The sequence below is a fragment of the Arvicola amphibius genome, chromosome 11 (assembly GCF_903992535.2).
Source record: "Arvicola amphibius chromosome 11, mArvAmp1.2, whole genome shotgun sequence".
Taxonomy (NCBI): Eukaryota; Metazoa; Chordata; class Mammalia; order Rodentia; family Cricetidae; genus Arvicola; species Arvicola amphibius.
This window is the reverse complement of record NC_052057.2, coordinates 107,559,676-107,582,558: the sequence shown is the minus strand read 5'-3', so window position 1 is coordinate 107,582,558 and position 22,883 is coordinate 107,559,676. Positions and strand designations below refer to the sequence as shown.

At 51.0% G+C, this 22,883-nt stretch overlaps 1 protein-coding gene across 4 annotated transcripts in view; it reads left to right on the top strand.

The window, feature by feature from the left end:
* The first annotated feature begins 1,337 nt into the window (after positions 1-1,337).
* Epb41l4b (erythrocyte membrane protein band 4.1 like 4B) overlaps positions 1,338-22,883 on the top strand; it is a 153,490-nt gene continuing 131,944 nt past the window's right edge. For all 4 annotated transcript variants that reach the window (XM_038346974.1, XM_038346973.1, XM_038346972.2 and 1 more), the window contains exon 1: positions 1,338-1,643. In XM_038346974.1, the coding sequence (XP_038202902.1) occupies positions 1,338-1,643 (306 nt within the window). The remainder of the gene's footprint in view (positions 1,644-22,883) is intronic.

Below are 22,883 nucleotides of genomic sequence, written 5' to 3'. Positions count from 1 at the left end.
TAGAGTCGTGTCTGGCACAAAATTAGGGCCTGATAAACGATAGCGTTATTCTCCCAAGGCCTGGCCTACTTTCAGCCTCATTTCCCACGTTCCTCATTCAGTAGCACGGGACAAAGCTGTGCGTGGGCAAACCCTGAACCCATGGACATCGCTTGTCAGCAATTCGCTGTCTCCAGTATCCTCCATGTGTCCTGTGCAATTCATTCTTATGGCCCCGGTTCTACTGTGCTTCCCAGAAGTCCGTCCAACCTTGACCAACCTTCTCAGTAGCAACTGTTTATGCAGGCCCGTGCTTCAATTCTGGGCATGAGTGAGGTTCTTGAAGCAGGGTGTCTTCTCCTAAGGAGTACGGAAAAGTACTTCCCCTCCTCTCAGGCCTCAATTTTCTGATTTGGAACGAGTCCATTGGCGTGCAAGGTTAAAGCTGAGATTTTTAAACTGATAGAATCTAATTAAGTAGCAGGGGACCTTCTAGGTCGCCTACTCCACATCTGCAGAAGGGGAAACTGAGTGTTGTTGTGTTTTGGTTTCTCTTTCAAAAGAGACGTGTTGTTCTTTGCCCCAGAAACAAGTTTTCCCAGAAAGGAGACAGCCTTGTTTTCTTCATCCGACCAAGGAGGGGAAAACTCTCGGACTTTTCAGGGGGTCCTGCGCGCCCGGAAACACGTGTGTGCTCACCTACGTGTATGCACGTGAGCGCACCTACAGCAGCAGGGGACACTCGGGCCGGCAGGGGGCAGCACAGGCCCGGCGCAGCCCCGGGGGAGGAGGGCGTGCTGCAGTGCCGGCGGCGGCGGCGGCTGGAGGTGCAGCCCTCCCAGGTGGGAGGCGGGGGCTGCGGGCGCAGGAAAAGGCGCCCCGGGAGCAGGCGCTCGGCGGGGGCTTCCTCCGGCCGGGCGCGGCGCGAGTGGGAGCGAGCGCGCCGGGAGCACGCAGGCGCTCTGCTCCGGCTGGCCCTCGGCCGGCGGGCGGCGCGGGAGCAGCCCGCAGCCGGGTCCCCCTGCAGCGCTCTTCGGCGGGGACAGCGGCTACGCAGTAGCCGGCACCGACCGCCCGCCCCTTCAAGCGCGCAGCGGCGACAGCAGCGGGACGGTCCCCAGAGCCGATCGTGCGCGCTCTCTCCCGCGCGGCTACTCGCGCCGGGCGCTGGCTGGGCCGACGCGCCCCGCGGGCGGCCGGAGCGCGGCCTCGGCCTCGGCTGGGGCGGGAGCGAGCCCCGGGCCGCAGCTCGCGGGAGGAGGTGCGGCGCGGCGGGCACTGACGGCGGCGCCGGGCGCTCCCGGGCGGCGGCGCGGCGACAGCGCAGGGGGCGGAGGCAGGGGGCGCCCCCGGCCAGGATGCTGCGGTTCCTGCGCCGGACCTTTGGCCGCCGCTCCATGCAGCGCTACGCGCGGGGCGCGGCGGGGCGCGGGGCCGCCGGGCTGGCGGACGAGCGCGATGGGGGGCCGCGAGGGGGCCCGGCCGCCGTCGCCAGCTCCTCGGTGCTGCCCGCCGCGCCCGGGGGCAGCGTGTTCCCGGCCGGCGGCGGGCCCCTGCTCACGGGCGGCGCGGCTGTGCACATCTCCGCCTCTGGAGCGGCCAAGGCCACCCTCTACTGCCGTGTCTTCCTGCTCGACGGAACCGAAGTGAGCGTGGACCTGCCGGTGAGTGACGCGGCGGGGCAATGGTAGCCTGCGCCCCTTGGGGGCAGAGCCCCCTTCCCCAGTGTTTTTCCTCTGGGAAGCTTCCCGGGCTGCTCTTCGGGGACCCCTCCCCCATCTTCTGCTAGTCCTCTCCAGCCTGAACCCTACCGGACCACTAAGCCCGCATACGCTGCGGGGCCCAGTCTTTGGCACCTTTCACCACAGGGTTGCGTCTTCTTTGGCGCCCACCTAGGTTTTTGGGCCTTACTCTTACCCCATTGCACGCTGTCCCCATGTCCCGCGTCCCCTCCCTTGGCGCAGGTGGCCGGCATTCCCTGCTAATATTGACCTTCCGATGCTGGTTTAAGTAGAATTTTTTAAGCGTTGCAGGGCTGCCCCGGGGTATCTCGATTTTGGTGTCAGGCCTTGATGAGACATCGGAGAAGAAACCCTTACCTGCTGCCCAGCAGGTGCCCCAAGTTTGGAAAGAGGGCTAGGGAACAGTTTTACCTCTCTGCCCTGGCCGATCCCTTATGGATGGCCTCCATTCCTATCTCAAAGAGCCCCCTGGCTCACAACCTCGCAGGAGGTGGGGCGACTTGGGAGTCAACTGTCAAGCCAGGTCAACTTTGAACGGGCAAAGGCCTTAGGGTGCTGGGAGTTGGCCCCAGCCTCCTCTGGATTGGCCTCCCGACTCGCTCCCACACCGGGCAATGTGCATGGGACGTGCTGGGCATCCCGGGGTGGCAGCGCAGGGACCTGTGTCCGGGCCACACACCCACAGGTGGTTGCACCAGGGCCCAGTTCCAGTGGCAAGTTAGGCCAGCGCCAGTATCTCCAGCAGGGAGTCCGGCCACCAAGAACGTTTCTGGTCGAAGGGGCCAGTCGGGGCCAGTCAGATCCAATCAAACCGACGCACTAATGGGGCGCCCACTGTGCACTCGGCGCTGCGGCAGACGGTGCCTTCGGGAATCTTTGGGTATGACTGAAGACACCGCAGTAATTGAGCCTTAGATGAGTTACAGATTGTCCGGAGGAACGTTTAGGCCTTCCTGGGTGGCAGGAATTTTTTGGACTTAGAGAACTCTTAACCTGTAAGGGTTTAAGAGAAAAATCAGCCTACCTGACCTGGGCTCTAATGCTTCTTCCGTGTGGTTTTAATTTGGAGACAGTTTCAATTTATGGTAATTTAATTTTGTGGTTTTTGTGCTCCATGGGAGAGCATTTTGTCATAAAAATACCCTTGCGGAGCCTTTTCATAGAAAAGGTGCCAACATTCCCCAGCCCAGAGCTGTTGCCTTTTCAAAAGCATCATGTCCCTGCTTCCCAGGCTCCCAGCTCTGATGAGGCAGCCCGAGATCGGGGAGCAGAGGCGAGGTGAGTGGGCAGCTTGGGTAGGGAGAGGATGTGGCGCAGTTTGCATCTGGCAAAGGAATGCTTTCCTTGGGAACTTTGTCGGTGGTGCTCCTTGCCGGGGCGGGGGTTCTTGTCTTTTCCCCAGGGATAGCTGGCTTATAAAATGTATTGCTACTGTCGGGTTAGTACGACAGGCTTAAGTGGTGTTTCTGAGTTGAAACGTTGCAAACAGAGTAAACTGCCTGTGTGCTAAAGAGATCCAAACAGGTCCACAAAGGAACAGGTTGGAATGCTGGCTTACTGCAGTTGGTGGGGCCATGGGGGGATGGGAACACAGGCAGGCATCCTAAAAGGTTTCTTCATATGTGTGTGTGTGTGTGTGTGTGTGTGTGTGCACGCAGAAAAAATCCCTCCATCTCAGGTTTCCTTTTGATGGCAGATATTTTTGATGCCCTTTTAAAAGACGTGCGATTTACTGAGCTCCGAGTTATTTATACATCCAGACATAAAACTGTGCATCATGTCCACAGACAAACAAAAAGCAAAAGCTGGCTCTGTTGTGTGAGCTCTCAGGGAGGGGAGATGAAGAAGAATTACCAGTAAACATGGCTCATTGATTTAAAGATTTATTAGATACTAGAACCGCATCAGTCAGGCTCCTCCACCAGTCTTCCCAGAGCTGAGTGTTGGTTCCTGTAATTAATTCTCCCAGTTAGGAGGGTGAGCAGGCTCCCCTCTGTATTTGTAGTGTTTGTGCCATTTCTTAGACCCACCTTACCGGATTCCCTTTTTAGGCCTCCTTCTAGGCATTTGACCCCACCTGTGCCTGCTCGGCTGTTTCTGGATTCTTACTACTCCCTGGGTTCTGACCTTGCCTGACTGCTTATCCGACAGACAGGATTTACCTTTGACCTGATACCCCTAAGCTTTCTTCTGTATTGGATCACTTCCATAGAGACCCAGGGACCTGGCCAGTCTATGACTCCTTTGTAATTAAAACCCTCGGGCGGCCCTAGCTTCAAGAATTCCTTTGCTCAGCGTACAAAAGTGGCAATGTGTTGTCATAGCCCTTTTTATTAGCCTCTCTCAGGACAGACGAGTGTGTTCTAGAATGGCCTCAAACACAGTAACACCCTCAGTATGACCAGGCTGTGGCACCTTGGTGCAGTTACTCATCCTTTATGGGGTGTCTCGCGTGTGCTAAGCTATTCACTGTGAGCACACAGGTCAGTGGGGCATGGCCTGGAAGCTCTTGGGAGGCACATTTGGAAAGATGGTTTTGTGTTCTGGTGATGCTAAGAAGGGGAAATATTCCCTAGTGGGAAGTGGAGTGTGTGGGCTGTGGGGTCCAAGGACTTCCTGAAGTTTTTGGTGCTTGAAATGATAGGGTCTTAAATCCTCTGTCACTTGGCAAAGCCACGGTCCAGCTGTCATAACTAGGAAAGGAGGTCGACACTGTCATTTTCCTAGCGGGTTCCCCTCCAACAGGCTTGAAATGGGGTGGTCTGGTTGGGCTGCATCTGCTAGCCTTCCTGGAGCTTTTGAATCCTTCACGTAGATAGTCAGTGCTTTCTCAACTGTGGCCAAAACACGAAGAAGAAGGTCTTTAAACCCCCACCTGTAACATGCAGTCCAAAGTGGGCTCGGCGTTCAAGCCCACCTGCCAGGTGATACTCAGAGTGCCGCCCTGAGTCATTTCTTTTCAGAAACCTGGCCCTGCCGTGGAGGGCACCTCCCTCCTGTTAGTTCAGCCATGCGCAGCCTTCAGGTGTGGTCTGGTCTGAGGGAGCCAGGCGCTTTCCTACTACCAGTGTGGCTGCAGATCCCTCTGGTTGGTGTGCTTGGCAGCGGCACCCGCTGTTGACTCTTATTAGCTCTCTGTTGACTAAACCCCTGGCATCACTTGTGTTTGGGCCATTTCTGCTCAGCCCCGCCTCTGTTGCATGTGTGTGTGTGTGTGTGTGTGTGTGTGTGTGTGTGTGTGCGAGTGAGTGTGCATGCACGATCTTTTCAGCAGCCCTGTGTGCAAAGCTGTTGGGACACTGGCTTGCCAGTTAGCGCTCCCGCCATGCCTTGCAGGGGGAAGGCTGGTTGGCCAGTGTAGCATTTGGCACACTTGCTCTCACTGTATCGGGAACTTGGCATTGACTCATTAGGGTACTGTGTAAACGTGGAGAATTTCAGCGTTACCTTCTAGCTTGACTGTGCCACCTTGGGCAACTTTAGCTGAGTGTTGATTTCCCTGTTTTTTTTTAAATGGGAAGATGAAATGATTAAAAGCAAATTACAATGCCTCGGTAAACAACAAGACACTTGGAGGATTGCTAGAAAGTTATAATTTTTATAAACTTTTCATCTTTTTCTTTGGAATGTGAAGAAGTCTTTTTAAAAATTGTAATATGGACTTTAGAAAAATAAAAGCGAGCTGCACCAGGCAGGCTTCCCATTGCTTGGCTTTTGTTTAGCGGAATTGGAAGCTGAATGCTACATGAGGAATTTTTTTTTTTAAAGCTTTACTCTGGAAGAGAAAAGAGGCCCCTGCACAGGCTCTTGGGGGCATGGTAGAACTACATGATACAGCATAGTGGTCATACGCCTTATCTTGGATTGGAAGGCGCATCCCCATCCAGTGCATTTGTGGGCGACTGGATTCAGAGGGCATCAGGACCACCCATTAGTCACTTCCTGACAGCTGGAATGGGCTGCTCCGGAAAGGCATCGAGCAAGCTAGGTGGTAGGATGCTGGCATTAGTGCCCGTTTCTCTCACCCATGCAGAAAGGCTGAGATGTTTTTCTGACGGTCGGAAGTAAGGCGGATTTTCTCATTCCATGTGCAATTCTAGCAAAATGACTCTCTAACTTCATCCGGTCCTTTTTCCTTTTCCTTTTTCTTTTTTTAAAATTTAAGATGGGTTCACTCTGTTGCCCAGTTTGCAACTTCCAGTGATTCTCCTGCCTCAGCCTTCCTAGGTGCTGGGGCTGCAGGCATGTGTTCACTGTTCTCAGTTCATCTGAAAGGAGTGAGTGGGGGTGCGTGCATGTGCACCTGCTTTTATTCCTTCCTCTCTCTCTCTTTTTTTTCTTCCTCAAATAAAATTTTCTTAGCCCTTGGAGCCTGAAACGCTTCAGCAGAGGGCCCAGGTTTGATTCCCAGCATCTACCTGGCAGCTCACAACCATTTCTAACTCTGGTTCCAGGAGGCCCATAAGCACTCGCTTGGTACACAAATTGGTGCAGAGACATACATGCCGGCAAAACACCTAAACTAATAAAATTAAAAACGGAAAAGAAATTCACAGAGTTCACACTGCTAGTATTCCGGGTTCAGTGTTTCAGGGAACAGAGTTCCAGGCTGTTCACAGTCCTCCTTGGCAGGTGATGCTGATAACTGCTGTCCCCTTCACACCCTTCCAACGCTGACTCTGGTGGCAGACAGTGGCAGCTACACTGCATTAGACCCATCACAGAGGGGTGTGTGTGTTTGTGTGTGTGTGTGTGTGTGTGTGTGGTGGACACGGGGCAGTCTTTGATCTGGGTATTGGCCTATACTTCAGAGAGCCTGCTTTTGCAACAGTGGAGTGGAGACAGGGCTGGAGGAGAACCTCGATGCCAGCTATGCTGTGGCAGTCCTCCAGGTGAAGGGTGATGAGGGCATGACCGGGAGAGGGGGCAGAGCCCCCCCCAAGCAGTTCACAGGTGGAATTTGGAATGTGGGGAAAAGTCAAGGTGCCAATGTGGAGCATACGTGGAGGATAGGTCTCCCCCACCCTCTGTTGTGGAAAGAATGAGGAAGACCCCCAAGAACTGGCTGCCTCAGGCACCTTGCCTGGTCCAGGTCTTTTCCTATAAATAGATGATTGGTGGGTGATGTGAATGACAGCCCTGTGGTGCTTGTGCCATCCTTTGCCACACATTCGGTAAGACTCTCGGGAGCCTGGGGTGTCTGTCCACATGGGTCATGAGTTTGTGTCGTTTCTTATGTAAAGGATGATTTTATTATAAAAGGTGGGTTGAGCTGGGAGTGAGAGACTTGAGTGGCAGGCACGTTTCCCTGGCAGGATGTGATAGAGAGTAGATCCTAGAAGCTGGTGCCACACTGGTCAAGGGGAGGAAGGGAACGGGTGTGGCTGGTGAGTGGGGGCTGCCCTGGTCTCTTCTAGGACCAGTCACATGACCCTCCAGGGTCACGAGCAAACATCAACTTGCTGTAAGTACTTCCATGTGCATAAACTCACTGAATTCTGGCCTTGCTTTGAAAATAGCAGAAGGCCGTGGGGGTGAGCCTTCCCCTGACATTCTTCTGTGGAAACTTAGAAAATTTCTGCCCAGGGGACCACAGAGATGCTCCTCCTCCAATATGTCTTCTTCCCGCTACTGAATCTTTTTGGTTGGCTGGCTCCAAATGTCCCTGTCTGCTACTCTGCTCTACTCAGAGAAAAACCCTCTTCAAGAGGGGTCTGTGCCCTCTGTCCACCAGTCTCCTGGACAGCTTTCACTGCCAGGGGCTTTCACTGCCAGGGTCACGTGCTGATTCATAGGCGTCTTGCCTCGGGCTGGTGTGTAGGTCCCACATCCTCTTTCATCTCACATTTATAGCAGAAGGATTCGAAAATAGGGAGAAGCCAGAGATGTTAAAATAGAGTCTCAGATTTCATGAGAGGTTGGAACCACAGGTTACATGGTGCTGTGTCTCCATCTTTTTAATCTTTGTATTTATATGGGAATGTGTATTTTGGATGCTGAACTTAAATGGGCCAATTGGAAAGTGTCTGTGACCCTGATCTCCCAGTGCAGCCATCCATGGGTCTCCTCTTGTCACATCCCTGGAATGTGAAGCAGTGTGGTTGGTCCTTTGAGCCTACTACCTGGATCAGAAGCAAGCTCGGAGCTCTCCCTTTCTCCTCCTCTTCCTGCTGTTGGCAGGTGAAAGGTTTTAGAGATACAGTCTCCAGTTCCTTGGCTCAGGGATTAGCTGGGAAAGGGTGATGGTTAGTTTTAATTGTTAACCAACACAATGTAGAACAACCTGGGAGGAGCTCTCAGTGAGGGATTGTCCTGAGGGCCTAACTGGGCGTGCGGGCTTGTGTGCCTGTGTGTGTGCGCATGCGTGTGCGTGCGTGCGTGTGCATGTGTTTGTGTGTGTGTGCGCACGGGTGTGTGTGTGTGTGTGTGTGTGTGTGTGTGTGTGACTTTCATTTGATGCAGGAAGACCAGCCTAAATGGGGACAGCATCATTCCCTGGCTTTGGGTCCTGAATTGTGTAAGAGTAGAGAAAGCAGCTTAAGCAGTAAGCGTACTTGGATTCATTCTCTCTGCTCTTGACTGTGCATGGGACTAGTTGCTTCAAGTTCCTGTAACCTGGAATTGCGAATCAGAACAGCCCCTTTCTCTCCTAAGCTGTTTTTGTTTCTTAACCTGACAGCTAAGCCCCCACTCTCTCCTGTAAAACTCATCCAGCCTTTGTGAACATTCTGAAAGATAATCCTAGGATCCCTGAGCACAGAGCCAGGCAGCAGAAATGGAGCTAGGATTGGGAGGTCTGTCTCTGTCCGTCAGGAATGCCTGTGAGAGTTCCAGCTAGAGCTGCTCTGCTAGATTTGGCATGGAGCCTGTGCCCCCTGCACCCAGTGCCCCTCATCTTGTATCTCCTGCAGCCTCCGTGGTTCCTCTCCAGCTGTTATTATCTCACCTGGTTACTTGATTTTTTTTAAAAAATATTTATTTATTTATTTACTTATTATGTATACAATATTCTGTCTGTGTGTATGTCTTCAGGACAGAAGAGGGCACCAGACCTCATTACAGATGGTTGTGAGCCACCATGTGGTTGCTGGGAATTGAACTCAGAACCTTTGGAAGAGCAGGCAATGCTCTTAACCACTGAGCCATCTCTCCAGCCCCTGGTTACTTGATTTTAATATTCAGTTATGAAAATGGTTTTCCACCGTGCTTTTGCTTGTGTAAGGCAAATTTTCTATAGTCAACAAAGGCCTAAGGAACTCTTCCAGTGTGTTGGTGTGGGGGGAGGGGGAGTGTTTCTTGAGTTCCTAGTCGGTGGTAGACCTGCAACCCCATGAGAAGCAGTACAGGGGAGGAACTACTGAACTGTGTGGTCCAGCTGGAAAGCTTTGATGCCCACCGTGACTGGGGCTGTCCCAAAGAATGCAGAGGCGCACAGCTGTTGTATTTTGCTGGAAGGTGTCTGGGCAGCAGGTACAAATGCATGGAGCATGGGTGGGGGGACTCACTCCTTGGTGGGGAGTGGGGGTGGACAGGTGTGGAGGACTGTAAACCCTTGACTATGTCTCTGGCTCTTACAGGAGTATGTAAGGGGCCTTTGAAGTACATGAGAGCCTGGATCTGTGCTCAGGGGTTCTGGATTATTCTTCTGGAAGCTCATAAAGACCGACTGTCTTCTCCAGAGGCTTACAGGAGAGTTGGGCTTAGCTGGCAAGTCAAGAAACCTGCCTGAACTGAAGCCACACAGCTAGCAAAGTCCAGTTTCAGGCCCAGACTGTTGGGAGGAAATGTTGCTTTGAGAGCTCTGGCAGCTCACCTGGGCTCAGGGTGAATGGTCATGAGCCTGTCCCAGGGGTCTCACAGGTCCACAGGTGCCTGGGGACCCCAGAGTCTCATGACGATTTCTCCTTTTGAGGGCCTCTTGGTGCCTCTAGAACTTGGGCTCACATCTTTGGTATGGTAGATTGGGTGCGTGCAATTTATTTTCTTTTTTCTTTTTCTTTTTGTTTCTGGTGTTGGTTTTTCAAGACAGTGTTTCTCTGTAGCTTTGGAGCCTGTCCTGGAACTAGCTCTTGTAGACCAGGCTGGCCTCGAACTCACAGAGATTTGCCTGCCTCTGTCTCCCGGGTGCTGGGATTAAAAGCACGCGCCACCACCGCCCTGCTACAGTTTCTTAAAGATGAATTCTGACTTGAAGGCCGTTTGTCAACACCTGGGTCAAAAGCCGTCCTCATCCAGAAGTGCCTGGTAGAACTGCATTAAAACCGTCATCCAGAAAACCCTTTCCACCTCCCCGCGCTGCGTAGCAGCTGTTGGGTGGCAGGCACTTCGTTCCTTTTTAGTCTTTGTGCTCCTGTATACCCATTGATAAGCACGGCAGGTTTTGTTTTGATTTGTTTTGTAGCCTGGGAGTTGAACCCATGGCCCCATACGTGGCTCGGCAGGTATTCTCTATCGGCAGCCCTGCCCTTTTCTTAGCCAAATATTTTCCAGCTGCGCAGATTTCCAAAGCGTCTCACCCTCTTCGCGCTGCTCTGGCTGACTTAAATCCACCCTGCCTCTCTGTGTGTGGCAGGTGAGTAATACCTGCCTCTGCCACCTCAGACTCTGGGGCTGGAGGTTGATGCGCAGAGCATCTGCTCTCCTGCCTCTTAAGCACCCTGCCTCCCAGGCTCACAGAATTTGTAGTTTCTTTAATGGCCTTGTCAGGCAAGGTATTCCCTTTTCCTTCCCCCGGGGGGTGGTGGTGGTGGTGATGGGGGTGTCTCCAGAAAGCAGATGGCCACAGGGCACGTGCCTGGTAAAAGTGGTCTGGCCAGATTCAATCTAGGTTTCCAGACTCCTTTGCCATTGTTTCCCCCAGCTCAGGTGCACAAGCTGAGCTCTCTGGTTTCCTCACCTGTTCCTGGGTCATAAACACCCCTGGCTCTGCCTCATAGCTCTGTCTCTCTAGCTCTGGAGTTTGGGTTCAGCATGCTGCTTCTGGGCATTTTTTTTCTGGATCTTTCCCCCAATCATAACTAGGTTTTTTTCTTATACTTAAGAACTGGAAGAATCCTCGGGTTGGGGTTCCATCTTAACCATGGAACTACCTGGTGATCCCTTGGTACCCAAAGTTGAGCTAGGTCCTAGGATGGGGTCATCCACGTGGCTGCCCTCTCTGAGCGTACCATCCACAAGTGCCCACAGAGGTGACATCCCTCGGCTCAGTGATGCTCTTCCACGCCCAGATCCTCATTTGAATGTTGTCATTGTGTCATGCAATGACCTTAGCTTTGGAGAGACCCAATAGTGCCGTTTCCCTGTCTGCTTCCTTGTTTAGTTGCACCTACCCTGAAGGAGAACTTTTCAGAACTCTAAGGTAGCAGAGAGCTAACCATTTGAGCAGTTTTTAAATGTGTAACTATTATTATCATACATCTCTGGAACTTTTTTATCTTCTTAAATGGGAACTCTAGCTCCATTTGAACAGTAACTCTCCATCTACACACGCACACACGCACATGCACACACACACACACACACACACACACACACACACTCGTAGGTGCTGTTGGGATGCCTGAAAACAACTTGGCATAGCATTAAAAGGCCAGGCTTACCCTCCCTGGCTTCCAGATGCGTATTCCAGCTCCTTTCTGCTTTTGTCCTTTCAACGTTGACTGCTCTCATCTCCTTAAGGAGAGCCCTGCAGCATTTGCCCTTTCGTGTAAGACTTGGATCACTTAGCAATGACCCTCCCAGCTGTAGCCTGCATACTGCATGGTGCTCAGCCGTTTATCCAGATCAGAGAATTTTAGGGTTTTGAACCACTCAGTCCTCCCATTCCACAGTGCCACTGTCTGTGGAGCTGTGGAAGCCCTCAGCCCTTAGCTCCTGTTTTTTATTGATTTTAGTTAACTAACTCCTTTGTGTGTGTTTGGGGTAAGAGGTATGAACAGACCATGGCCCATTGCTGGTAGGCAGGAGACAACCTGCAGGAATTGCTTCTCTCCTTCTCCCATGTGGGTCCTGGGGATCAGCCTCAGCTCATCAGGCACCTTTCCCTGTTGTACCCTTACTCCTGGTTGTTGGAGTTCTGGCATTTCCCTAGGGACTTGCTCCATTTTCATTGTCTTCTAACACTGTCTCAGTCTGGTGGTGATGGTAGGTAATGAGCTGGCTTCCTTTCTCCCCTCACACTTTGGTCAGAGTTGCCCAGGATCGGCAAATCTGCTGTTGAGCCTGAGCTCACTGTCTGGTCTCAAACTCACGTCAAACCTTCTAACCTTAGCCTCCCCCGTGCTAGGGTCATAGGTGTGAGGAACCATGCCCGGTCAGACATTCCTAGAGCAAGAAGGATCCAAACAAAAGCAATACCGTAGAGATCCTTGTATTACCACCTGGCTTAGGCACAGACCAGCCCCCAGCGCACAAGGCTCTGAGCTGCTCTGCCGACTTTATTCCTTCTCTCCGTCCCGAAGCTCCTTTTATCCTTCTTTATGTTGAAGGACTTTCCCTGAACGCAGCACTGCGAGCTGAGGTGGTTTTTCATTTAGCCTGCGCGCATGAGAGCCATCCGTGATGATGAGGTACCTGGGGTGCTAACCGCTCCGCAGTTACTCTGTTGTATAACTATAATGGAATCTGCTTATCCTTTGGAGATATTTGGGCTGTTTTCAGTTTAGAGCTGTATGTTTTACGTCTGCAGTCTAGGAAGAGTGAGAGCAGGGTTTGGGGGCTTTCTCTTGTGGTGCTGGGAATTGAACCGGGTCCTCACGAATGCTGGGCAGGTATCCTGCTGCTGAGCCAGGCCCCTGGCTTTTGGCCTTCACTTTCCCCCAGTTATTGGTAGGATTAAGTTTCAAACGTCCTGGAACCCTTTATGGTTTCTGCCCACCTTGTGGCGGCACTGTGCTTTCCCACCGTGTGTGCTGTGCCCCTTCACCCTTACACCTGCTCCTCAGTGAGAGTGTCTCCTAATCCCTCCCCTCCCTTCAGAGAACACACCACCGACAGGCTTCCTCGGCAGCCTCTCCTCACGGAGGAGTTGTTATTGTCTGACTCCACTGTCACTCAGAAGGAGCTAATGGGAGCTTTGAGGGAGTAGTGGGGAGACACAGAGTCTTGACTTCATTCTGCGTGTGTGTGTGCGTGCGCCTGTATGAGGCCAGAGGACAGTTTAAGGTGCTATTTCTCAGGTGCCATTCATCTTGTCCTTTTTTTTTTTTTTTTAAAAAAATAGTCTTTCTCTCTCTCTCTTTCTCCTCCCTCCCCCATCCGTGTGTGTGTGTGTGTGTGTGTGTGTGTAGGTCAGAGGACAACATTGTGGAGTCAGTTCTCCCTTTCTATCTTTATGTGGGTTTTGGGGATCAAACCTGCAAGTAGATCCCCAGCTTACACAGCAAGCACCTTTACCCGATGAGCTCTGAGGCTACACACCTTCTTTCCATCCTTTTTTGGCCTAGAGTCTGTTAATGTGGCTGGACAGGGAGCCCCAGGACTCATGCTTGGCTTTTTATATGTGGGTTCTGGAGATTGGGTTTACCTCATGCTTTGAAGGTAAGGGCCTTGCTGACTGAGCTGTCAGCCCGGAACTGTATAATGGACTCTCAGTGTAAACCATGAGAATTGGGTATTTACCCAGGCGTACTGTTACTCATTTAGACCTGCGGCTCCAGCCCTCGGCTCCAGCCCTCCCCAGCGGCTCTAAAATAAGTTTCACATATGCCATTTCAAACATATCCTTTCTTAGGTATCTCTGGAAGAGAAGGTTATGCTTTAAAAGGTATCCGCAAGTCAGTTAAAAACATTTCAATGTAACAATTGCTATTTAGTATCATATATTTAGCTAATGTCAAGACATTAGCCTGGTTTTTAGACAGTCTCCGTGAGGCAGGTGTCTAGACCTCTCTCCTCTTTCAGGTTTCACTTTTTTCCCATGTATCTGTTGAAGAAACTGAAACATCAATCCTGTGTATGTCCCTTGTTTTCTGGATTTTGCTACCTTTGGTCACCCTGGCAACTGGTTGCATTTGAAGCACCTGAACCAGGGAACATATATCGTTAGGATAAGTTTCTGTTGCTCAGAAAGCGTGGGTGGAGACGGGTAACTACGCCTGATGTGGACGCTCAGTGGGAAGGTCTAAGGTGGGGCTGCAGGATGAGAGGAGACTCCGATGAATGGAAAATACCACCAAGAAGTTTTGGGCCCTGAAGGCAAGCAGAGATCGGTGTTCTTGGTGCCTGGAACAGCGTATATGAAGGAACTGAGGCTTGAGAGAACATGTTCAAGTTCCCTGCTCCTTGCTCTGTGCCTGCCAGGAAGCTTAGCCATCTCCCACTGATCCTGCCTCATGGAAGAGGTCCAATTCCTCTCAGTAGATGCGAGGAAGGAATGTTTTCTTTTCCTCTGTCTACTTTCGGTTTCATCACCAGCTCCATGCCACAAGGCCCTTCTTTATCCCATTCACTCCTGCCTGGGTACCTTTACCCTCATAGGAGGCCCTCTGCAAGTCCTTTCTATCTATCCCAGCTGGATATGCCGGCGTGTTTCAGGGAACACAGAGCAAAAGAATGAAGCTAGCTAGCTATGGGACAGTTGGAATAACTGAGTGTTAAGTTTCACGGATCCAGTTGAGACCATACCGTTCAAAGCCTGTTTCTGGGGTGGGTTCACTTTTCCAGCCACCTAGGAGGAATGCTCACTGCTCTCTCCAGCCCATGATGATAGTGTCAACAAAGTAGCTTCCAGCAGCCGGGTCTCTCAGGTTTTCTTGGTGACACCCACTGACTTAGCCTGCCGTACTTTCTCCACTTTCTGTCTGCCTCTTCTAAAGCAGGCAGGGTTCTTTCCAGCCATGGAAGGCTTCTTCAGCCTATGATATATGATATGGGCACAGGCTTCCTGCAGGCACCTGATGCTTGCTAAAGGCCCAGGAGGGTTAGTTATTAACCTGCCATGTACTCTCAGCTGCCCATCCCTGGTGTTTCATCAGCCGCAAGCTTTTTATTGCTCCTGGCCTGAGCAACCCGCTCTGTATCTGTTGGTCAGCATCAGGACCTCTTTGATGACAGTGAGGGTGACTGGTCAGAGTTCAGGGAGGGGCCCCGCCTGGCTTGGAACTGGGGTCCAGGTCAGGCCTCGGAGCCATCAGTGGCAGATCCAGCAGGATGAGAAGACTGTGGGCTCAGGACTGTGTTAATGGGAACAGTAGGAATCTATGGTTGGAAATATTTTCCCAGGATGCACTGCTATTCGAGAGCGAGGCCTCAGTATTGTGGGGAGGGGTGAGACTCATTGCTCTCCTTTACTTTGCTAGTCTGTAGCCTCAGCCAGGTTGAAGGTGCATATGTGTGATTTCAAAGTCCTGAGGAGACTGAGGCAGGAGGATCATTACACATTCTAGGGTAGCCTCAATGACATCATGAGACCCTGCCTCTAAAAGCAATGACATCTAAGGTAAAGTCTGTAGTCCCTTCATTAAAGAGACTGCTAAAGATAAATGGAAAGCTTGTGTGCTCTGTGCATGTGTGTGTGCTGTGTGTGTGTTGCTGTGTGTGTGATATGTGCACTGTGTGCTGTATGTGTGTGTGCTGTGTGTGTGATGTGCTGTGTACTGTATGTGTGTGCTGTGTGTGTGATGTGTGTGCTGTGTGTGTGATGTGTGTGTGAGAGATGTGTGCGCTGTGTGCCGTATCGTATATGTGTGTGCTGTGTGTGTTGCTGTGTGTGTGCTGTTGTGTAGCTGAGTGTGTGTTGCTGTGTGTGTGATGTGTGCGCTGTGTGCTGTATGTGTGTGCTGTGTGTGTGTGAGTGAGTGAGACAGGTACCTGTGGAGGTCAGAGGACAGCCTGGGTTATGGGTCCTTGCCTTTCATCTTGTTTGAGGCCAGAACTCTACTGTTTCCTGTGTTTCCACTAGACTTGCTGGCCCAGGAACGTCTGAGCATTCTGTCTCTGCCTCCCGTACCTCTTTAGGAGTGTGGAAACTGCAGATGGGTGTTCTTCTGCCTCTAGCTTTTCAACATGGGTTTCACATGGGTTCTGAGCATTTGACACCTGCACAGTGAGAACATCACCCCCTGAGCCCTCTCCCTGCCTTGCATTCTCTTTGAAAAGAAAAAGATTGGATGCCCCAGAATTACTGTAATGTGCCACCTAGTTCATTCATTCACGGAGAGATGTGCCTTCCCTATCTAGGAGTTGCCCAGTTGGCTGGTGTATTCCGTTTACCAAAGAGACCTGTTCTATTTTAGCTCTCCCGTTTATCAGAAGAAAGAAGCCACAGAGCCCCTCGCTTATGTCAGACCCTCTGCGGGATGGCAGATGCTCAGAAACACAGCTCCACTCTCCAGGAGCCTGTGTAGGACAGGATCCAGGATTGTCCTTGACATGCCTTGTATATTCCCTGCCCCTCCAAAAAAGGAGACCAAATTATTTGCCTTGATGTCCTAGGTGAACCTGCTATAGGTTTATTTCCCTCCCAGACTCCAGGACACTAGATTTTCTCTGAAAGGACAAAACTCAGTGGGGTCTCCCCTTCTGAGTTGTCCCAGACTTCAAATGGTCTGGGCTTTTGGGTCATCTCTGTACAGTGTACATTGTGGCTTCAGTCCTTGATTTTCCTGGGGCTAATGGGTTATAATGATGTTGCTTAAAATGTTATTTATTTATTTTATATGTATGGTTAATTGCCTACAAGTATGTCTGTGCATCATGGACATGCCTGGTGCCTGTGGAGGCCAGAAAGTGTAGATTCTCCTGGGACTGGAGTTACAGACAGTTGTGAGCTGCCATGGGTGTGCTGGAAATTGAACCTGGGTCCTCTGACAGAGCAGCCAATGACTTTAACTACTGAGCCATCTCTCCAGCCTCTGATTTTTAAAGGTTTCTTATATCCTAGAATCTTCTCAGGACCTTTACAAAGTCCACTTTCTGGGACACACCCCAGGATTACTGGGCATGAGGGCATGGGTGGGGCAGGATGCTGTCCTCTGAATGTTTCAAGACTTCTAGGTGATTTGGGGGCATCATTAAAATGGAGAACTAATGTTTGACAAGTCCACATCCCTTATGGGTAGGTGTGTGTGTGTGTGTATAAAGCTCTTTACCTTTCCTAGTTTTATTTTGTACCCATGGTTTCTCTCTGGCAGAGTTGTGGATGTTCTAATTTTAGGGAGCACTCCACAGTAAGAATTTGGCCCCCTTTCCCACAGCTAGAACCAGCAGAACCAGACTTGAACCACTTCCAGGTGCAAAAATCAACAGCCCCACTGTCTCTGTGACTGTCACCCTGCAGCCCCCGAGCAAGTCCCCACTTCTTACCCAGCCTTGCTGTTCCCCTTCCTTTTGTTGTCTGCCTTTCTTTCTTCCTTCCTTCCTTCCTTCCTTCCTTCCTTCCTTCCTTCCTTCCTTCCTTCCTTCCTTTCTCTCTTTGTCTTTCTCTCTTTCTCTCTCTCTCTCTCCCTCCCTCCCTCCCTCCCTCCCTCCCTTCCTTTCTTTCTTTTTCTTTTGAGACAAGGTTTTGCTATGTAGCTTACAGCTGGCCTGGAATTCACTATGTTTGTCATGCTGGCCCCAGACTCATGGCAGTCTTCCTGCCTCAGCCTCCTGGGTGCTGGAATTCAGGTGTCTATCACTACAACTGTTACTGACTTCTTTTTAGTCGACTCTTCCTGGCCTGGTCATCTCCAGGCTCACCTCTGATGCTACCATGTGGATGGAGCTTGTCACTTGCCGTCCCCTCCTGCTGCTTCCCTTTCCCCTGCCTAGGAACTTGCAGAACGCTTTTGCTACGGGCAGACCTAACCCTTTTCATACACTAATTGTTCTTTATGTAGTAATTAGAATAACATATAGCATTCCAGGCCTTTTGTTTTTGCAAATGCTTTTACTGTGGTCAAACTGGTATAACAAACTTGCTGTGAATGATATCTATTATATTCACTGTTGTGCACCTTGTACCCATTAAGCAGGCACTCCCTGGTGCTCCTTTGCTCCAGGCAGCCTAATCTTTTGTCTTTGTGGCTTTGCCAATGCTGGGCATTTAAATAGAATCCTACAATGGGTAGCAGTTTCTGTCTAGTCTGCCTGCCTTGACTTAGCATATTGTCTTTAAGGTGCACCAGCCATTTTCCTTGTCCAATCTCCCCCACTTTTTTTTCCGACTTAGCAGAGTCCTGTGTCACAGATTGTCTTACTGGCACCCTTACTGTACAAATGAGGATATGGGAGCACAGAGCCATAAAGCAGCTCCTAAAACATACATAGTAAGCAGACATAGTAGGGAAGGGTCCCTGGCTCCTGCACTGACTGCTGGTGTCTCCTCCTAACCGGGACCCTTTGAGCCTGTGCCCGCTTTGGCACTGGAAGCTCAACCTTTAAAGTGGAAGTGTAAGAATGAAACTTTAAGAGAGACTGTGGTCTCCACACAGCATGTGATACAGCTCGCGGAGCGGAAATCACCTGCCACGTCCTGCCGGGAACTGCTAAGAGAACTGTTGGTTCACATTCTTGGCCTAGTTGGATTAGGTCAGTTTTGTTAGATGTGTCCCCCCAATGTTCATTTTTGAGCATGGAGCTGTGTGCACAGTGCGGTGAGCCAGCTGGTTTGGAAGAGCACCGTGCATTGAAAATGAGGGATGAGGGCTCCCGAGTGGTACAGGTTACCCCAAATAAAGGGTGTCTCCAGAAAGCTGTGTTTGCTCTGTATCAGCAGAGCTCCAAGTAGTGTGCCGATCCACCCCAGAGTCGTTCCATAGCCCTCCAGTGCTTTAGGAGGCAGCGTGTCCGTGTTTTATGGCTAGGGCAGCAGAGGTGTCCACAGTGAAGAGTCTCTTCTGGGATCCTGCTTCTTGAACGGAGTGGGCCCGGGAAGCCTGCCTCCAGCTGTTTGGGCTTCACCTTTTCCTATTTCCTTTACATTTCTGGAGGGAGTTTGGTGATATGGCCCAGTCACCCATAAAGCCGTGGTTTTTAACCTGTGGGCCGTGACACCTAGAAGGGTCGCCTATCAGATATCCACGTTACAATTCATAACAGTAGCAAAATTATAGTTATGAAGCAGCAACAAAATGATTCTGTGGTTAGGGGATCTCCACAACATGAGGAACTGTGTTAAAGGGTCGCAGCATCAGGAAGGTGTTTGCCAAGCAATCTCGAGAACCTGGATTTGGATCCACAGGGTTGTGTAGAAAGCACAGGAGCACCTGCCTGCAATCTCAGGTTCTGAGAAGCCAGGGCTGGCATCCCTGGAGCTCTCTGGTCACCAGCCTGGATGATTCGGGGACCTGCAGGTTTAGTGAGAGAGACTGTCAAAGAATAAGCAGGTAACACTTGGGAAAGCAGGCCCTGCACCTCTCCTGGACAGCACAAGAGAGCCAGTCCTGTTGGTGGAGGTATGGGTGAGCCAGCCCCAAAGTTGTGAGCCCCCCCCCCCCCCGCACTCTCCCCATCATCACCTGAGGCAGGTGGGAGAGCTGGCCCTGACTGAGGTCATGAGAGTGAGAGAGCTAGCCCTGCCCCTCACCTGCTGCAGCACTGGGGAGAGTGACCCCTACCCCATGCCTGGACAACACAGTTGAGCTGTCCCTGAAGGTGTAGGTGTGGGAGATCTGACTCTGAGCATGTGAAAGCAGAAAGGGCCCTATCCCTTGCTCGTCACTGTAACGGGTGAACTCAAGGCAATGCTGGAGAGTTCACCCTGGTGGTGAGAACAAGGGAGAGTTGGCGGGCTGACCAACCCTGCAACTACCCAGGCCAGAACCGGGGTTATGAGTTGGCTTCATGTGCTAGAGCACATGAAGGGACCAGTTCCGCAGACCCAAAGCTGCAGGATCTCCATGACACAGGGCAACATCAGGATAACCAAGAGGAGTTGAGTGAGGGCCCAGCATCAATAGTGTAGCAGAAACCAGAGGCTCGAACCGGACCAACGACTCTGCAATGGACACTTGCAAGGGAAGATGTATGGATAAGAGCGTTTGCTGCCTGGCTCGCTGTGTCACGCTGCAGCTTCCGTGATGAGATCCTCCCCCTTTTCTCTTAAATTTTATTTGGGGGGGGGTGTTTCAAGGGCAAAGGACAGATACACAGAGACAGGAAATGAATGGGACAGAGCTGCATGAGGTGAAAGTCACAAAGAATAAATAAAAAGGAAGTTTACAAAAAAAAAAGGCACAGCCTAAAATAAAATAAAGCAGGTAATAAAAGATGGGGTGGAGGGTGGGTGTGGGTATGGGATGGGCAAGAGAACATATGGGAGATGGAAGAGACTGGGGGCCTGTGAGGGGAGACCAGGGGTGGCAAAGCGTGGCTGGGGAGAGATGACAGGGAAAGGTGACCTAGCAGGACATAGTCCTTAAAAAAATGCTGTGCTGGTGGGGCTGGAGAGATGGCACCGCAGTTTGTTTGTTTCTCCCAGAGGACTAGGATCTGTTCCCAGCACCCACATGGCGAGCTCCCAACTATCTGCTACTAACACCACTGACCTCAATGGGTGCCAGGCATGCACATGGTGCAAAGTTGTCATGCACACAAAATAGTAATCCTAAAATGTTAAAAAGGAGAATGCCTGGATTATATCTAATACTCGGTGTGCTAACTTAAAAATAATGAAGCAAAGTTCGAGAAGTGACTGAGGAAGACACCCGGTGTCACAGGCTGGCTGCCACACCTCAGGTCTGCCCTTCCCCATACATTCCCCATATACCTCCACTGACACACATGTGACCATCCTCCACCCACTTTGGGCAATAACATACTTTCCTCGGAGCACGGGAACAGAGCAGTCTGGTTGCTTAATAGAAAAAGGAGGGAAATGCTGCTTCCTATTAAGAGAGATGTTTATCCCATCATGACAGGTCTGTGCTTTTAAATCAAGAAGGAGACCGTTTCCCCTCAGGATCACAAAACAATGCAACCAGTCATCCTGTTTATACCTGTAAGAAGTGAACTCGTGGCAGCTCATGCTGTCTGTCTTCATTCTGCTCTTGTATTTTTGGAAAAGCAGAGGGAGTATGGTCTTCGTCATGGGGAAGGGGACCCTTAACTTGTCTCTAATGATGCAGGGAACCAGAATGGCACTGGTAGAGAAGACACAGGGTGCATGTGCCTCACAGTAGGACAGAGGGTTGGCCTGCAGCCTGTGTCTGTGAATCTTCCTAAGTACTTCCAGCTCTCCTCCTGAGACTCCCACAAGGCACACAGCACTCACTGTCACTCCCATTTGGCTGAGGAGGTCGCTGTCATGAGCTGAATCAAGCCCCTTCCTTCTCTGCACATTCGTACATTGACGTCTGAGTCCATATTCCCTAGGGGCTAAGGTCTTTTAACAAGAGCATTTGGTTAAACTGAGGGTGTGGAGACAGTCCTCAGTTTACTATGACTGCTGTTTTCCTTCAAAGAGGGGATCAGGACACAGACACACAGGGACCACTGTATGAGCATCCAGAAAGAGGGTGAGCATTTGTAAGTCAAAGAAAGAGGCCGCCAAACTAGCTCCATTTTCACGTTGAATAGGGAGGAAATACATGACTGCTGTTTCAACCGCAAGTCCGTAGTATTGTGTCCAACAGCTTGAGCAAATTAATACAGAGGCTGAGACCTGTGTTCTCTGGCTCTTTTGACCTGGGAGCCAGCTCTTCGCCGTGTCACCGTGAGTGACAAGTACTGTCCCTGCTGGACAAACGAAGCTTTGTGGAATTGATTTGGGAGAAAAAGAGCCTTTGGTTGGGGATGATTTTTAGTGGGAGGTTGCAGAGTGGATGGTCCAAGCAGGCACAGCCTCTCCCTCTGAGGAAAGCGTGCAGCAGCGGCTCCTGGAATCCTGGGCTGGAGAGGTGGGAAGGAAAGCAGTGGGCACGAGGTGATCTAGAGCAGCGGAGTTAGGAGTTACAGGGTGCTGGGCAGCGGGCAATCACCTCTGAGCTGAACTGCCGTTGTTAATTAGTCTGGTGCTGCACCTGGACAGGAAGAGTAGGTGCTTGGTGACTTGGAAGTCAGAGAATTGGGTGGCAGGAGTTAGTGGCGGAACCTAGAGCAAAGGGCAGATGTCGCTCCTTGTTTTCTGTATGCTAAGTTGCTGAGATTGAGAGCCCAGAGAGGGACTACCTTAAAGAAAGGTCCCCTGGATCTTAGTTTCTGTAGCTTGATGTATTTATATATACAAATATTTATTTAAGGTGCCATATACCCTGGGTTTATTCCTGGCTGGTTTATATGGAGCCAGCACAAGGGACCAGTAGGTCAGGCCCCTAGGGAGAGCTCTAGGAAGGTTTGAATGGAACCTGTGGCCAGGAGAACCTGTGGGGGAAATGGAAACCGCACAGCCAGAGTCGATGTCGTGAGATACTTGCTTCCTGTCAGGCGCTGGCTAATTGCCTCCGGTGAACTCTGAGCCCAGCGTACCTGAGCACAGGTGTAACGTCACTGTCACCAGCTGGTACAGGTGATCAGAGGCAGCTTCTACTCTCTGCCCTGCTGCTTTAAAGATGGAAGTTGTTGACGCTTTGCAAAGAGAGAGAGAGAGACAGAGAGAGACAGAGAGAGAGACAGAGAGACAGAGAGAGAGAGAGAGAGAGAGAGAGAGAGAGAGAGAGAGAGAGAGAGAGAGAGAGAGAGAGAGAGAGAGAGAGAAACCAGACAGATCTTTATTGAGTGGTGCTGTGTACACTGAATCAAGCCAGGTACAAACCGAGTCAAGGCTGACCATAAGGTGCATCTTTCTCCCGAGTTACTGCCAATTTATGAGAAACAGTGCCTTCTACAATCGTAGAGAACACTTTAGGTTTTACGGTTTTACCCGTAAACTGCTGAGACAGAACACCGGAGGGAAAGATCGTAACAGTCCACTTTGCTTTTCTGAGGATGGCAGAAGTCAGCTCCGTCAGAGCACCCAGACAGATGCTCATGGACAGCGCAGGTGCAGAGGCTGGAGCCTGTACCGAAGACACAGGGAAGCCATCTAGTTCTAGCGGCTCATTAAGAACCGTGCCTCTGAGGCCCAGTGGGGATTATTTCTATCTGAAATGTGGATTTTCAGGCTTTATAGGTATTTATAGAGGTAAGCACAGGAAAAGTGATAGAGATGTTCTAATGCTAGCTTGGTTTAAACACCATCTTGTCTTCCTTCTTTTCTGTTTTAAAAAATAAGACCTATGTTTTTTTGTGTTGTGCAGTCTGGGT